Below are 19,195 nucleotides of genomic sequence, written 5' to 3' on the forward strand. Positions count from 1 at the left end.
ATTTGTAACGCTTCAAGAGTTGGAGTTCCTTGCGGACTTCCTCCTCGTTTGGTGGATCAGTCGTCACCGGTCATGGAGGGCAGGACAGTCTGACCGATGTTGCCGGAGCAGCAGGCCAGTTGAACTGCCCTTCGAAAAATTCTGCCCATCGTCCAAGACGTCGATGGATGTTAGTGATTGGCATCCCATCATCCTCGCAGATTGTTTCACTCACACCAGACTTCTTGCTGCCAGTGGCTCGGATGAGCTGGAAGAGCTTCCGGTAGTTACCAGATGCAGCTGCTGCTTCCAGCTCATTAGCACGCTTCGACCACCAGGATTCTCGGTCCTTACGCAAGCTTTGCCCAATTTCCTTACGTAACTTCCTTCGTTTATGGTCAAACTCACGGTCACCCGGAGTAGATCAACGGGCTTCAATGAGTTGTAAGGAACCAGAAGAAACCTGGTGCTTAAAAGCGGGACATTTCGCAAACCCACAACTGACTGTTCCCGCCATTTTCATGGCGTCATGCAATTGCAACCAATGCTCATCTATACTTTTCGGTGGAGTGGTAGCTAGCCTAGAGGCTAGCTCGGTTCGATACTTATTTGCAACAGAAGTTGCAACCAGCTTGCTAATATCAATCCCTTGCTGGCGGTCACTTCGTTGGCCACTGAAAAGTAAGGTAAGATTGGCGCAGACCAAGACATGGTCAGAGTCCAGATAGGTACTCCAAAAGGAGCGGCAGTCTTTTACACAACCACGCCAACGGTAGCTGATCGCGATGTGATCAATCTGAGTCCAGGCTTGAGATGCAGAGGGAGGACGCCAGGTGGCACATCGGCGATGACTGTGCCGAAAGTTAGTGCTAGCCAGAAATAGGTTGTGGTCTGTGCACAGTTGCAGTAGACGGTCCCCGTTATCTGACCTGCGACCAACGAGTCCCCATCGGCCACCTAAACGACTCTCTTCTGTGCCTAGACGCCCGACCTGGGCATTCAAGTCTCCGGCTAGTACTACAATATCTGTCGAACGCACTTTCTGGAGAAGAACTGATAACTGGTGGTAAAACTCATCCTTGATTGCATCCGGGCTGCAATCTGTCGGGGCATAGGCGGAGATGACGAAAAGACATCGTTTCTCACGCCGATTTCTTCTCACTTTGATGGAACTTTCTAATCTAACAGCACATAACCGACTGTTAATGGGGATCCAATCGATTAGTGCTGCCTCAGCTCTAGCGCTTAGTGCGACACCAACGCCAGCAAGACCAGACGAAGATGCCACAGGGTCCCCGGATATACGCACGTAAAACAAGCTTTTTGAAGTGACAGATGTAGAGCGAATTTGTAGTACTTCACCAGAGTCTTGAATACGGGTCTCGGATAGACAGCAGACATCGATATTAAGACTTTCCAAAGACATAGCCAGCCCTATCTGTTGACCAACCTGCATAAGTGTGCGAACGTTGAAGGCAGCCAGTTTGAATGGCGCACGTGGTTTCAGAAAAACTGCTTCAGTACTCATATTCGATGGTAACATACAATTTTCGACCGGACAGTGACTCGAGAACGTTTAGATACAGTCAGATTTCCACCAAAGACGAGCCGCTGTATAAGTATAAAAGAGGGTGAATAATGTGGATAATAATAATAATAATAACAATGACAATAATAGTAATAATAATAGTATTAATAATGACAATAATAGTAATGATAATTATTTGAATCGATTGATTGTTTTTCGGAGCGAGAGAAGTAGTTGCCATAGACATAGAGTTCATCGTTTGTGTGTGGGCTGTGATACTGCCCGGGTGCCCAAACCGAAGCAGGTGGTTATCTTAGGGGCCACACCCCGAGCCTTTGACCTAAAGGTCTAACCCACAAGGCAGTGGAGCATCGTAAGGAGATGCAATCCCATGGTAGCCGGTGACCAAAGATTGGTTCATACGCCATTTGTTCCCTCAGGATACTGGAGCCCATGTGCACCATTGGTTTGTGATCCGGTTAAAGCCCCGGACATTCGCTTTTCGTCCTCTCATTTTCGTAAACAACACCCCCGCCACGAGAAGGCAATGAGTAGGACTTCCCTGGCAGAGGCTGTATACGCGTGGCCGTGTGAGAGTATTTCGAGAGGGAGAGCGGACTCACCCCACTCTCAGCCGTACCAGGGCATTCGGGGGCGATACCAGGGCATTCGGGGGCTATTATAAACTCGATCACCTAGACTAGTCTGAACACCAGTTACTGGATGCCAAGGACTTCATCTTCTGATTTTGCTCCACTGTCTTGTGGATTAGACCTCTAGGTAAAAGGATCGGGGTGTGGTTACCTAAGAAAACCACCTGTTTCAATTTGGGCGTCCGGACAATACTCTAGACCTCACATAACAACAATGACGAAGTGCGGCGCATACATATTTGGTGTTTATGTATTTAAATAAATAAATAAAATAAATTATTGTATTAGCGTAGCTGTACTGTAGAGAGAGGAAATATTTTAATTCATCGATCATATCGAAAACGATAATGAGAAAGAACATGAAGAATATGATCCAAAAAAGTAATAAATGAATTTGTGGGAAAAGTAGAGTGCAATAAGTATTGAATCTTAAGACTTAGAGAAAAACAAAGGATAAATGTAGCTGAGCTGTTTTGACTAATTGTAGTTCATGTAATTGTGAAATGTCACAACTGCTGTCAATACATTTTTGTAAAAAAAAAACCGTACTACTTAAACAGAAGTAACATTAAACTGTTTCATAGGTTATGTCTAATATGTTGACATTTACTAGTGAAGAAAGCATTGAAAAGGTAAGACAACAGGATCAGGAACAAATTAACTGAATCACGAAGGAAATCAAAATTTACTGGATCAGTTATACAAGTGAATATTGAATTGATGAAAACATGAAGACCGAACTGAAAGATATGGTGACTAACAATGAAATCCAGGACGCGCATTTTTCCCCTGTCTGAAACTCGTCAGTTGGATATATGTGCATCCGTGTTAACTTGTGTCATAATAGCTATACATCGAGGTCATCTGCACAGGAAGCTCATATGCCAACCCAAGATGATCAAATTTTAGTCGAAATATTTACGGGATAATCCAAGTAATCCCGAACTGAATTCAAACTGGGAGATGTTCATTCATTTATTGGTTGAACTTTCTGGTAGTAAATCCAACATAAAGTTATCTCTACAGAAGCAACTGAATTTGTAGATAAACATCGGATACAAACTCCAGTAATTTATCCTTTGTTTGAGTACATATAACAAGTCGATTAGAAAATTCAGATGTAAGATTAACTACGAATAAAATGTTCTTTTTAATTGCCCTCGTTAATCTACCATAAACGACAACACTAGCTACATCCTTGTTGAATTGTAGTTTTAAAAATATCTCCAATATTCTTTTTCCATGAATACATGTGGTTCATTGAAGGTAGCCAAAATCCATCACCATGTTATTAAATAATAAAATCTCTTTCTTATGGCATAATCTGAGTAGATTTTTAGTGCTCTGTTAGTAAGACAGAATAGATTAGCTAGGAAAGTTAAAATGACATTTAACGTAACTAATCTTTTCTGGTCGATTAGTGATGCTTACTCAAACAAAAGATAAATTACTTGAGTTCGTCACTTTGGTGTTTTTATATACAACACAATAGGCAACTTAACCAACAAATAAGTGAACATTTCTCAGATAGGTTTGGCAAACAATACATAGCTCCATTCTTGGCACACTTAGTTGACAATGATCATATCGTAAACAAAATAAGAAAAACATAAAAAGTCAATTCTTATTGAGAGTCCTTATTTTCTCGTCACGACATAATCGGTCACTAATAAATTTGTTCATCCGTTATACCTTGATGGGTAGAAGATTTGTATTTCTGACGCTTCGTGACTCAATGTAAACCACTTCTTCAGAGTTATTAAATAACCAAATTAAATTAAACCAAGTTTAAGTAGTGCAAAGGAAACACTACAGAATATTTTTAGTACAATCAATATCGTAATAAGTCTAAATATGTCGATGTCAAGTTATTCTTGATCAAGGTGAATTTTTATGACCTGTCACTGAATTAATTTGTGTATCAAGGTACGACAAAAGAATTACAACGGTTATTGAAAAAGTACAAAATTAAAGTTTTCTATAAGACAACTAACACTCTAAGAAATGCTTTAGTTAGAATAAAAGCTACGACCACGTTCACTTCCACACGAAATTTTGTTTACAGATTAGGTTATGTCCATTGTGATGCCTTCAACGTCGGAGAGTCCTCCCGTGAGATTGCAACTCGTGCCAAGGAATACTCAAGTTTCACCAAAAGACTCAATAAAATTTACAGGTTAAATCAGCAATAGCAGTACATGATATTTTCAATAATTACCAAACGGATATCAAAACTATCAAAATAATTCAGAAAGGCTTTTCCAATTATAAAAAGAGGATAGTAGCCAAAGAGTTTCATATAATGATAAAGCCCTCTTCCTTCAATAGCAAACAAGGCCAGAATATTCATCCAACCTCGACTGTTTATAAAACAACCACATTTGACCTTATTTATTTTCCAACCACACACACACCCAATCTCAACCCCACTATATCAGATTACAAATGTATACATTTTTCATACCCACATTCCGACGCACAAATTAAATTTTCATCTAAGGCGGCCTGCTTGAGCGTCTGGGCTACCTGTTCCTGCCATCTAAATATTTCAACAAGTTATCTATTTTTGTTTGTTTTAATATATCATTATGTCTATTAATCGCATAACCAATTCTGCTGCGTTTCTAAAAAGTGTACAACCTTTCGTTGTGAAAGTTACAAAAAGCTCAATAAGAAAGAATGTGGTTGCTGGCAATATACAACGAAAAAAAATGTACATTATTCAGATGTTCATTTACTGGACTGTTAACATCTAACTGGCGATCACTCAATATTTATCGCCAGGACCGACCAGGAACAAAGAAACGGAAACCTGTTGAAATACTTTGCGCTGAGAATTCTATATTGTACCAAAAATATAATATTGAATAAAGCTAATAATAATAATAATAATAATAATAATAATAATAATAATAATAATAATAATAATGATAATAATAATAATAATAATAATAATAATAATACAGAGACATGTTATACAAATTCACCTTGATCAAGAATAGCCTGACATTGGCATATTCAAACTTATTATGATATTGATTGTACCAAAAACATTCTGTAGTGTTTCCTTTGCACTACTTAAACTTGGTTTAATTTAATTTGGTTATTTAATAACTCTGAAGAAGTGGTTTACATTGAGTCACGAAACGTCAGAAATACAACTTTTCTGCTCATTAGGATACAACAAAATATTTATTTATTAATGACTTTCTACCCAATGCTTAATCTATTTGAAACTAATAAGTTCAACATTCGCATTGATTATTTATTTATTTGAACACATAAATATTGGTACAAGGGGGCACCAAATATATATATGCGCATTGATACCTATGATCGGTTATGTTTTTTTATTTCGACTTCATCATTCTAATCAGGTGTAAACTTTTTTACTTGTTTGGAAATGCGATGATCTTAAATTAGTAATATATTAAGTTAAGATCTAGAAATGAACCTTGAAGATGATTATAGTCTCGTTTACAAGTCACTAATTAGTATACTACAACTGAATAAACTTTAATAAACGGAATACACCCATTAAGACATTAAATAAGAAAGATTAGTTCAGCGAAGAGTTCTCTTTTAGGTGAATTCATTTTCAAAGCTGTACAATCGCAAATATACATATACTTATTTTTACAGGATGATAATATTAATGATAATAAACTTCTGTTAGGCATGGTGACAGTGAGGTTAAATAAACAAAGGTATTAAAAAAATTTTAAAACAAGGAAAGTTTAATGATCGTTTGATTGAACACTTATGACTCTTTGCTGAACTAATCTTTCTTATTTAATGAATAAACTTTGTAGTTAAAATGTCAAATAATGTGTGTGTGCAAAATTCTTTCTACACAGCTAATAAGTAATTGATGACAGGTTTCAAGATAAATCATTGTTTTGCCTATTGATTAGTTGTTAATCATCGCAAATTGTAACAAAATCAATCTAAGTATGACAGCTTTGGTTAACAGATATTTTAGCCAGATACTACATTAATTGTAACAGACTTTTTCAAGTTAAAACATACATTTACTCACCTTAGCATGTTTGACTTCTAATTCAGCGAGATCAACTAAATTTTTATGGAAATATTTAATTCGACGAACTTTGAAATCTTCTAATTCTGTAAAAAATATAGATAAAATTGTACATTAAATTATCTTGAGTAGGTAGTGAATTTATTACAAGGAAATAAAATAATACAGATAGGATTACAAAAGAAATAGAGTGTTTTAAAATTAAAACGAACACGGAAGCTGTTTTCGAAGTATGAATGAAACAGTATGATCTAGGTACAAACTTAAAACAATCGTGACTGATTTTCACCCAGTTGATAGCTAATCAAAAAACATCCTTTATGAATGGATAGTCGGTGGTCCTGAGTGCTGTTAGAGGTATAAGGGCGGTTATCACATTCCGGTTGCCCACACCGTGGAAGGGTTTTCCTGGAGGGACCTGAAAAGGAAATCGATTTAGAGGTGATGTTAGTGAGCGTGAGTGCCCAAGGAATAACTGCTTGAGGTCGATCAAACATGAACGGTTTGTGAGTAGTTTTCATGTTACCTCCGTGCTTGTTGAAACCTTCCGCCGGAGACAGATATTCGTGGGATAAGGCGAGGTGTGCATTCTTAGGGTCGACCGCTTCCAACCCCGTCCCTCCTTGTGGAAAGGCAACATCGCTGCTATATTGGTTGTCTGAAGGAAACACTGTTTTGCCGTCACACCTCTGTAGTCAGCAGTACGACTTCGCCTTCGGACCTTGGGTTTGCTGCTTTTAGTCTTACCGCTCTTCAACTGACCTGTCCGGCATGGCAGGACCTTGAGGAACAATTGTTCCAGCCAGTATAATTCTATTGTTTCATCACGATAGGCAAGCCCGACCACCACATCAATATAACAACAACGGTTGGGATAGTTTTGGCAAAGAAAACAATAATATTACAAAGTGTAAAATTTTAAATAGTTAATGAATCTTTTAAAGTCTTCTACAGGTTACTCTGTCTGTAAATTGAAGAAAGAACAAAACATTAATATGTCCTTGTAGATATAGATTGTCCTTATCAGGATCCAAATAGGTCTTTCCGAGTTCTCACAAAGTTCTTGGTTAGAATTAGGCACTTGTGGTAGGCACTAAAGGATTAAGTGTTGGAGTCCTTATCACAGAAATACAAAAATGCACAGAGGCGTTGAGTGATTACTTCATTCACAAAATATTCAATTTCGGGTTGTGATCATTGAATTTCGCTGAGATCATGAACTGATCAATGTTAGACCACCAATTAAAACCTAGGAGAACTGTACGGGCATTTCGTCCTAGTATAGGGCTCCTCGGCGGTGTGTATCTATGATCCCGCACGAGGGACTCGATGGTGGTCTAACATTGATCGGTTCATGATTTCAAATGTCATACATAAAATGTAGTGCCCCAAGATTACGATTAGTTCAAGTATTAAGCGTTTACGGTTGGGATTAGAGGATAATGTTGATTTACCAGCTATAATAAACTACAAAGAACAGAATTGAGTATTCGATACTTTTAACACTGTATGGTTGTAAAAATTAATTCTTCACTATCTCTTTTAACGTTTCGAAAAGTATTAAAAGATATTTTTACTGCTCGTCATAGGTGGTATATGAATTTTGCACGAGGACCTATAAGTTGCGTTCTTGATCCTGATTGCATACAATGATTTTTACCAAAATTTGATGCATACACTTCAAATTACCACATTAATAAGGCAGACCAAAACAAAATCAGATGAGATTGATGTCGCAAAACAAACTACTCGTAAAGCAATTCAGGCAATAATCATCAAATTAAGACTTAGTACTAGGAATGTGGGCATATATCATAAGACTAACACCATCCAGAAATATCGGGTGCCTGTGCACATATTCCATTCAAAGGTCAAACAAAAGGTTAAATCTTGTAGTCTACGTATGTTGTTGAAAGGACTCATTTGTACATCTGGTCAAAATTTCCATCTACGTGTCAGACTTTAAGTGAGATGGCCCAGAATCGTTGACAATAGCACAGGTGCGTCCACTTATTGTTTTCCCTTGAACCGATGTACGTATATGCTAGATCCTAAGTTGCTTATGACTGACTGAATAACGCTAACTATACCAGATAAGATCGTAAAGTGTGTCATATTTATCATAATTAAATTATCAAACAGTTCAGAGAACGCAACACAACTAAGAAATTGTATACATTTGGTATATGTTTAGAGTTGAGAAAAGTGAACAACGGCTCAATAAGAAATTCTATAATCGAACACCCTGTGAACACGGGTCACTCAATCAAGACAGACTCTGCGTTCAAAGTCATCTACAAGGTAAATAGAAGTCTTCCGAAGACAATCAGACTGTATCTTCTTTGCATTGCCGAAGCAATAGCCATACATCTGGAAAAACCAGGATTGTATATGCAATAGAGACTGCTACAACCTCTTCTTCTACCATGGTCTTAATGTATTGAAATTTTTCTCTCTTTTTCATACTCTTGTTCCTTTAGAGCCATCTTTTCAAATTATTTTATAAAATATTATTGTAGAATAAAATTAAATAAATTATATCAACGCTTATTTAAACATCACTATTCTAACAATAATCATAACAGTTAAACTCTCAGAGGAAAAATATTTTTATTAATAAGGACAAGTGATAACATACACACACATGATATTTATATCATATAACACATACCAAGTTTAGCTGATTCTGAAATAGATTTGAAACGTTCATTAGCTGCAGTTTGTGCATCTTCCGCTGTTTGAACATCTTTCATACGTGCTCGAGCTTTATCAAGATTACGATTAGCAGTTTCATAATCTGCTAATGCACGACATCGACGATAGAGTAGGTCACGTGCAGCTCCAGTATCAATTGCATAGTAACGAAATGTATCAGATAATTTTAAATCTTCATCCGAACTCAAGCGAACTAGAATTTTCTAGTAAATATAAATAAGTTTTTTTTAAAAAAAGTCACATTAAATCTGAAGTTCGACTTCTGCTCAATCTATTTTGGTTTGAAAAACCAGGTAGTTTTATGAGAGTGTGGTTCATACACTTGTAAATGAGTTCATTGATTAATAAATTATTCATTTATTACAAGAAACTACTTGAAACTGATTCACAATAAATTAAAATATGCGTATAAAATAGTTTTATCGATGTAGTAATTCATAGGCAAACATTAGTCATTTAACCCATAATAAGGAAAAAGGAAACTAATACTCATTAACCGTTAGGTAAAAATTAACGCGAGCCTGTATAGTTTGTGTCAGTGATCGAAAGTTATTGATATATTTCGTAATCCGGTTACTAAACCAAGTGATTTATTAATGGTTAGGCATTTTGACTTCTAATGTGTCGGAGACAATTGACGATCGACCTAATGTTCCACGCTAGTTGGGATTTTTCAACAAGCTGTATCTACAATCGCCGAGGGGATTTGAATCTGTATCAATCATTAAGTGTTGCAGTCAGACGATATTATCACACTATGATCTCCAATGGCGATCTGTTTGAATATCTGGGATACTTGTCCCCCCTCCCCTCCTAGATATTTCAACAAGCTATATATTTTGATTTGTTCTAACACATTATTATATTTAATAATCGCATGACCTAGTCAGGCGCGTTTACGAAAAGTTTACGACCTTTCATTGTACAACTAACAAAAAAGTATAGAGACATCGTGGTGGCTGGCAATAACGTTATCAATAATAATAATGAACCGAGCGTTCATAGATTACGGCTAAGCCCCCAAACGCCCTGGTATGGCCGAGAGCGGGGTGGGTTCGCCCTCCCTCTCGAAATACTCTCACACGGCCGCGCGTATACAGCCTCTGCCAGGGAAGTCCTACTCATTGCCTTCTCGTGGCGGGGGTGTTGTTTACGAAAATGAGAGGACGAAAAGCGAATGTCCGGGGCTTTAACCGGATTCCAAACCAATGGTGCACATAGGTACCAGTATCCTGAGGGAACAAATGGCGTATGAACCAATCTTTGGTCACCGGCTACCATGGGATTGCATCTCCTTACGATGCTCCACTGCCTTGTGGGTTAGACCTTTAGGTCAAAGGCTCGGGGTGTGGCCCCCTAAGATAACCACCTGCTTCGGTCTGGGCACCCGGGCAGTAACGCAGCCCACACGCAATTAATGAACTGAAATTGTGTGGCGCATATATGTTTGGCGCACTCCTGTACCAATATATATGTGTTCAAATAAAATAAAATAAAAGCATTCAACTCAATTACTGAATACAAAACAAAAATAATCTGCCAAAACCTAAATAGCAATAAAAGGCTAACATAAAATAAGATGGAACTCTATGCAAGTATTTTTGATATTTTTCGAGAAAAATATCAAGATAAAAACAAACTAGACAATTTAGAATTTCCCAATCACAGTAGAAATTCCGCCTGTAGCTCTCCTAGAGTTACTGCCAGTCTCAAGTCCGGATAAAGGAGGAGGGTTGGGCAACCAGAATAAACAAGTTAAACCATTTAAAATCTGCCCTGAACGTTCAAGCACAGCCAACGCAAGCCAATCAATGGGATTCAAGAGCAGAGGAGGGGAAGGGAGGGACATTTGAGGAACTCTTGATTAAGCTAGCTCTACTAAATCCACCGGACATCGAAACACCACATACAGACCTTCCCATAGATGTCACTCCACCAACGATCGAAAAAAGCAGGTTGACCATCAGACAAATCAAGAGTGTGAAAGCAGCAGCACCTGGCAATATACCAGCTGAAGCACTGAAGTCAGACATACAAGCAACTGAAAACATGTTTCACGTCCTATTCTGGAAGATTTGGGAGGAGGAACAAATGACGATGGACTGGACTGGAAAGAACGATACTTCATCAAAATTCCAAAGAATGGAGATCTGAGCTAGCGTGAGAACCACAGAAGAGTCACACTACTTTCAGTACCAGGAAGCGTTTTTAACAGTGTTGCTGAACCGGATGAAAGACTCAGTGGACGCCCAACTTCTGGATCAACACACCGAATTCCGTAAGGACCGGTCGTCCACAGACCAAATCGCAACAGTGCGGATTAGCATTGAACGATCAAATGAATGGAACTGATCACTATATATCCACTTCCTTGACTATGAGAAAGCAGTTGACAGTGTAGATTGGAGAAAATTATGGAGGGACCAGATTCAGCCAAGGGAAAAGTATATCCCATAAGCAACCAGAAGCACGAATGAACAAGCACACAATTCAAGTGCATATATGCAGTATAAAAATGTCCTTAGGAAACGTCAAAACATAGCGTATTAAAAGAGGGAACGAACTAATGACATTTAAGGTCCTTTTAATCGAGAAATACAATCTGAAGGTAAAATGGTCGCTTTTGACGCGAAAATGAGAAATTCAAATTTCCAAAATAATATTACACAAATAAAACGTTTACTAAGAGATTTTTAGGGATCTAGCATCCCCAACACATGCTTCTGATCGAGAATTGACCCTAACTTAGATAACAAATGTATTTCTCATAGAACCAATTTAGCTAAACAGAAAAATTCTAGTTAACTGCGTTTTATTGATTGCTATTATTATTATTATCATTGAAATATGGTTGTTGATTAAACGGATAGATTTTGAATGACTGTATTCATGTGATTTAGTCAATCCCATTTTGTGATAGTTTCGCATGATAAAGATAAAAATTGACTAGAATTCGTTGATATTATATTACATCAATCTAGCTATATTTCAAAGTGTACAGATTTAACAAAACATTCAGCTGTTAATTTTTTTTTAATTTTGTCTAATGACTGACCGTTGAATATTACATGAGCTTCAGAAACAACATACAAAACTTAACTCACAAAAACAATACACTCTAAGCAGAAATTAATAAAATACATTTTGAAGACCCTCAATGAGTCATTTTAGTGAACAATTAATTATAATAACCTGACTTATTTCAACATGGCGATACAAGACTGTTACATAGGTTTCGATTGGAGAGTCTTATATTCCTGTGTGGTCACGAACGCTCATTTTGTTTGATTAGTAAAAAGATTCATGAAATCTGTAGACAGTACCATTCTTTCTCATTTGATAGACAGTGAATACTAGTTCAGAATAGAGGAGTTCCTTCCAGTTCTATGCCTAGTCCTCAGTAATTTACCATAAAGTCGTGAGAATAAAACAGTGCCTATAAAAAGTGGAAATTATGGAAACTAATTCGCAATAGTCTATACCAATGTGTACAAATGGGATGCATTCATCAATTTGCTTAGCCTACCCCACATAATAGGCTCCATCCTCTTATCAATCTACCTGGTTTATTCAGCATCATTTTTATATTGAAAAATAAGAACATTTTTATTTCACAAAAGCACTAGGCTATATTCTGAAGAGTAAAAAAAGAAACTCAATAAAACACTGAATTCAGTACAGTTATTTATGAAACTTATGCTAATGATTGGATTTAATTGAACAAACGTAAAGGTAATGTCGAAAATCAATAAATAATCCTTAATAATCGACATTGGTTCTTAACAAAACGCAATTCATGGAACAGACCTTATGAACAACTGGAAAGTAAAATCATTTAAAATTGAAAGAAAAAACTAATGATAAAGATTTAGTACTTTGATTCTTTTACTAGAGAAAAATATAACTGTACAGATCCCAATTCCGGTACCTGGTTAGGATCCGTATGATTATCGTAACCGATAGTTAGAAACCTTGCATGACATGGCTCATGAACGTTCGTAGATGCATTCACTCTGTTTTCTTTTACAATGAGTAACGACACATTTTCGCTCCATCTTTCGCTCTTTTACTGTATCTAATCTTTCTTAATAGTACTCATAACGTTACTAATTCTAATACTCAGGTGTCTTGACAACTTTATCCCGCTGTTCTAATGTGGTATGGTAACTTGGATTGTTGAACGTACGTGCCAGGCTCTATGCTGCACATGGCTGGCTAACTTGGACTGATGTGACAGATATTGTCTACATATGACGTATTGGCCGAAACTAAAAAAATAGTATTAACTTTTAACCTTTAAACATAAAAAATATGAGTATTTTTTAGGACGAAATACGCATCTCTTCGCTGTTTTCTTGTGATGTTTCAAGAAGAATGATGGGATGAACCATGTACGTAGGTGTAAACTACTTGGTTGGGGTCAACACGATTATCATAACCAGCAGTTGAATAAATCGAATAACATAGCTCGGAATCGACTGCAATAGCAATACTGCCAATTTAAGTGGTTAGAAATATTCGGGAGGAAACCCTGAAATTAAGTTTTGCATTAATTGACACACATCAACAAGGTGTATCTATAACTTTGAGGGGACTAATGTTCTTTGTGAGACTGGAACATGAACCACCTAGCTTCATCGTTAGACATTATCAATAAATTGATTGGAAGACAACCCTGGATCTTGTTGAGGAGTGCCAACTAAAATGAAACCTAGATTCAGGGTTTCCTGTATACTACCTCCAACCACCTAACACATAATAAACGTTGTGTCAAGTCACACCAGTGACTGCGTTACAACTTGATCGATAGGATTCAATCAGCACAAAAGGACTAGATAAACATAACATTGATAACTGCTGAATGATCAGTCGATTGAATATATACTTTTATATTTCACAGGAGAAAAATTCGACAAAATTTAGGACAATCTGAGAAACCATTCATTTTCATTCACAGTCTATTTGAATGTAGTCATTTATGAGCAGAAGCGCAAAATAAAAAAAGCATGTATTCCAGTCCTAAATGTAAAACAAATATAGGTAACTTTCCAATAATAACTCATTTTTATATCTATAAAAAGTATTTTGTTATTTAAAGTGACGGTACTAACATATCCAGTCAGTCGGCAAGTTAATCAGTAAGTTATATACTAGATAGATCTGATTCATTTACTAACTACCGATTGGTGTAATAAGCTTTGAGTTACAGTTTACGTACAAGAGCTAGTGTGCCACTGCAGAGGTAGGTGAAATGGAACTTGGGAATTCGTACAACCTAGTGGTTGAAATCCGAACGCCTTAACCACTATGCTACCCCCTCCAAGTAAGTGATAAACAACACACACACATACACTGAACCTCGTTTTAGAGACGGGAGAAAAAAGGAACATTCAGATCGCAAACTAGAAAAAAAAACTTTAAAAAGAAAACAGACAGCCTTAAATTTCATATATAATCAAAATTACGTTTTAAGTGGAATAAACATTAGTATGTGGATAAATATTAAGTAATTGCTTTTGTATATTTTACATGACATGTGTGAGGGATGCGTTGGGAATAAACGATTAAACAAATATTTGTGAGACAGTTAAAAGTTTTTATTTAAACACAAAAGTATGTACGACTGATTGACCATTGAGTGGTGACCAATGTCATGCATGTTAAGTCGCTCTCAGTGCTGATCACATTCTACCGACAGGCAAGTTGCAATGTGGCCACTAGTCTGACAAGTGTTAAATAACACGAAACCTAGGTCCACGGCTTCCAGTTAATTATCTCCAACCATCGTCGTACATCCCACCTCAACACAATGCACGCGATGTCGAGCCACAAGGACTAATATTCACTACATTGCAACTTTATCAATAGAATTCAATTAGTACTAAAGAGAACTTGAGATGTAACATTCGTTACTATTCAGTGATCAATCAAGTATAAATACATCTCAGTTCTACGGGGTCAGTCATAGCCAGAACAGCTCAGTGGTAACGTCTCTGACTGTAAAGCTAGGTAATATGGGAACGAAAGAGCAAGAGAGCATCAGTTCTTTGTGGCCCAAAATCTGACTCCAGTTGGATCGTTTCTGATTGTTATCAAAATATACATGTCGCCAATCCTCATATATAATCATAAACTTAACTCACATTGGTTAATAACGAAATAAAATAAGTGAAATACGAGGATGAATTTTTGAATAAGTATATTTTGTACAATCGTTGATCGGGAAGCGAAACAAAACAAAATGACGCGTAATGAAGTAGGCGAGTGAACCAACTCGGACTACTCAATCAGTCATACGATCTAATTGACGTCAAAATGAAGGGCTCCACTAAAGTGGTGGTCCGCCGTCGGCTAACCGAACGAAGAAAACTACGGCAATCGAGAACCTTCTACACTCCACACTTTCGGCGAATAAACTGAGCTAAGCCAGGTCAATCGATAAACAATGCAGTTTTCGACCATACGATCAAACTGGAGAGATCACGGCACCACTAAAATGGTAAGCTCGATTTCGAACTAAACTCACCTCGTAAATCTACGCAAACGGTGAACATCTTGAATTCTACGCGTCCGATAAACGAAATGACCGACTTAATCGATGAGCAACTCAAACTACTCAATCAATCATATGATATTACTAGAGTCAGATAGAGGGACATCAAAGTGGTGAGCCTGCCAATAGCAATCATTTGATAAAGACCATTGGTCTGATCAAACTGGAATCAGATTCTGGGCGACTAAAAGTTTCTTTAAGATAACAGGCACACTTTGCTAAAAAGCAGTGCCAAATAGCACAAAACGTAAGTGAAACAGGATTTCCTGTCGACTAACTCTACAACCACTTACCATCTTACACATTAAAATATTATATACCAAAAATAAGGAATTAACTCACTTGAAAGCTTTCAAAGAAATTGGATAACAAAGTTGTCAAACTGTTGAAAAGAAGAAATAATTCAAACACAATTATGAGTAACGAATAAAATGTATACTAGAACTGTAACAGCAAAACTCTGAATTATCTTGAAGTATAAAAATTGTTTACATAGTTCAATTTGGAAGCTAAGTGAATAATGCGATGGGGTTTGAAGCGAATGGTAGTGGGTTCGAGTCCTGGAGAAAACATCAATTCTGGGATGCAGGTACATTCGGCTGACGAGCCCCAAATAGGACGAAACGCGAGTCATGGTTTCCACTACAAGTTACTATCCATCTCTGCTTATCAATTTGTAATAGTACTTTTTCTCTTAGGATTATCCGATTGTTGATACTTTTGTAATGGATTTTAATTAATTTTATTTGACATGTGTGTCCTGTGAGGATTGCTTCGATATAACCATGTCGGGAGTTTTTTCATGGGATAAATTAAACGTGGCCAGCAGTGAAATTTGGGAGGCGTCTTTCATCCTATTTAGGATAAATTTATTACAATATTTATTAATAGTTATCGGAACTAAGGTTATCACGCAATCCAACGACGTTACGAAGCGACCGTTACAAAGAGTTCACATAATTTATGTTATATGTTTACTTACAAGTAGTCTAAAGTACGTAATCATTCATAATCAATGTAGTACATTATATGAATGTACATCAGTCTGAGATGCCACAACTTTTAACAGTGTAGCGAAAGGAAATTAACAGAATGAGGAATGTAGAATGACAAATTACTATTGATTGGATTGGAAAGCTAAACATGATAAGTATACGTCGAAAGAGATAAGTAAAGTGGAAGAATTAAAATTATATGAAGAAAATATACTGAAGATTTAGATAGAGATGTACGGTGGATACAACTCTAGAATAGGCGGATCTATTTTATGAGCTGCGTTACGACTACAGCAAATAAATACCCAGTATGGGCTAGCTGAACACTGAGTTTACTAAGTGACAATCTATTCACTGTTAAAATGATTTTAGGCTAATTTATTATTCGGTCCGGCTGAAGAGTTGGCAAAAAGATGAAAGACCGATAAGGAAGTAAATTTTAAATTTTCCTAACCTTTCAGATCTGCTTATATGATTGAGTAGGTGCTTATTTCGAAAACCTAGACTACTATGACAGTTGAATCACATGAGATGGCCTTCTTTCCGTTAAATGGAATTTAGAAAATATTAATAAGCTAAAAGACAACTACAATATCTAGTTAAAGTTCCACTGTAGCCTAGATTTAACAATTGCAGTGACCAATGGAGTTCAACTAGGTCGTGTGTGAAATATTTATCCAAAGCAGGCAGTGAATGATAGCTGTACAATCGTGAACTGATTAGAATCAGACATGTAAACCATTTGGTACCGGCTCAACGGTCTGGAGGTTAAGCGTCCATGCGCGAGATACAAAGTCGTCAGTTCGATTCCTTCTGATGACGTTGTGGATGGGCACTAGTGAGGAGTCTTATATCAAGACGAGACAGCTGTCCAGTGCTTCCGAGTTTTTGACGGTTGCTTAGTTAAGATCAATTCATGATTTAAACCGTGAAAATTGTATTGTAAATAATTGATACTTTCCTTCCTTATATTTCTTTGAAATGTGTATATATTTAGTGCATTCGTTTCAATTAAAAGTCAAACAGAACAAAAGTCGATATCACGGAGAAGTGGGAAGAGAGAGATAGAAGTAATCACAAATGAACACAATCTATTGCAACAAAAAACAAAGCAATCAAAATCTATTTTTTTTTAAATAACAATCCAACTAACTCGGTTTCAGAAGTGATATTGCATTCTTTTGGAATTAAATTAGATAGAGCCAATTCAATTTGTAATAAAGTATTTGCATTAGTTTTACGACATTTCGATGCTAGATCCGCTGCTACCGTTGCATCTTTTATAGCTGAATGATAAACAGCTAAGATACATTTCTCGTCACGAAAGAAAACATCATTATCACGTTGATTATTTAACCATAAAGTTTCATCAGCTGATTTTGAGACAGATTTTAAAAAATCAACAGCCTAAAAAAGTCAAATACAGAAACGAAATGATTTATATAATTAAAATGAATTTTGTATTTGTAATATCTTGATAAAAATTAAAGAGGAAAAAACAAAATGGTTGGGGCAGATACTCAACCGACAGTAATAGGATAATAATAATAATAATAATAGTACTTGTCGCAAACTGGTTGGGGTTTTAAAAAGATGGAATACCACTGGATTTTGACAATAAATAATCTTCAAGGTAATCTGAGCTCACCGGAATGAGGTAGGAAGTTTTTGTATTCTATCTGAGATGACGTTGTAAGCTCGTAGTAGTATTGTAAAGTCTCAAATATTCGATAGATAACTGAATTTGTGTATGGTCGGCAATATAATTCTATGGTCAAATCACTTATGCAATAAAAGCAATGAATTGTTTGATATGGAATCTTTTGTAGTTCACTTAAAATTTAAACACATTACAGAGTTATTACATATTTCCCCCAAATGCCCTGGTACGACTGAGAGTGGGGAGAGTCCACTCTTCCTCTCGAAATGTTCTCACATGGCTACACGTATACAGTCAATGTCAGGAAAGTCCTACCCACTTCCTCGTGGTGAAGATGTTGTCTACGAAAGTGAGAGAACGAAAAGCCAACGTCCAGAGCTTAAACCGGATTGGTGGATATGGAGGATCCATCTAGGAGAGTTGGGAAACCTTGATTCCAAACCAATGATGTGTTATATCCGAGCGAAGATTAAATCATGAGTAACTTATGAGACATACTAATTGACTAATATTATTTATATATTCTTATAGTATAACTATTCAATAATTAGATTATGTATATTTATATTCCTCTTATTATAAGCTTTACTTTGACCTATAATTTATTACTGTACGATTTACTGTTCGTAATCTATGTTCAGTTTATTGACTACTGCCTCCCACGTTCACAGTCACTTTTTGACTTTATTGTGTACACATGTTATTTCCTATTTTATGGTGCGTTGCGGCCTGTTTGATTGATATATAAACCCAGTATGTCTGGAATAAAAGATTCGATTCGACTTGCATCGCATAGTGGAAGCTAGTATTGGTGTTCTCTACTCAAGTGGACGGGTTAGGCGGACATGGGACCAATAAGGATGCTAGACTGCCCATACCGGTCGAACGTCATTGGTTTGGCACAGTACGAAGATTGTATAAGTCGTATTTTGATTGGTGGATAAGTCACGTGATAAAAGCCGGACATAAAGTCATAACATGGTGCACATGGGCTCCAGGGTCCTAATTTAACAAATGGAGTATGAACCTACTGTTGGTCACCGGCTACCATGGGACTGCATTTCCTAACGTTA

At 36.7% G+C, this 19,195-nt stretch overlaps 1 protein-coding gene across 2 annotated transcripts in view; it reads right to left on the bottom strand.

Annotated features, from left to right (window-relative positions):
• Positions 1-19,195, bottom strand: part of SNX5_1 (Sorting nexin-5) — a 38,170-nt gene that overhangs the window by 5,037 nt on the left and 13,938 nt on the right. The window contains exons 5-8 of one of the 2 annotated variants that reach the window (XM_051210578.1): positions 17,616-17,869; positions 15,810-15,849; positions 8,871-9,117; positions 6,200-6,285 (exon numbers count right to left, since the gene is read on the bottom strand). In XM_051210578.1, coding sequence (XP_051073180.1) covers positions 6,200-6,285; positions 8,871-9,117; positions 15,810-15,849; positions 17,616-17,869 — 627 coding nt within the window. Of the gene's footprint in view, positions 1-4,154; positions 17,870-19,195 lie in introns of both variants that reach the window. The other variant, XM_051210579.1, reaches the window with a different exon arrangement.

Source organism: Schistosoma haematobium, chromosome 1 (genome assembly GCF_000699445.3).
Source record: "Schistosoma haematobium chromosome 1, whole genome shotgun sequence".
Classification (NCBI taxonomy): domain Eukaryota; kingdom Metazoa; phylum Platyhelminthes; class Trematoda; order Strigeidida; family Schistosomatidae; genus Schistosoma; species Schistosoma haematobium.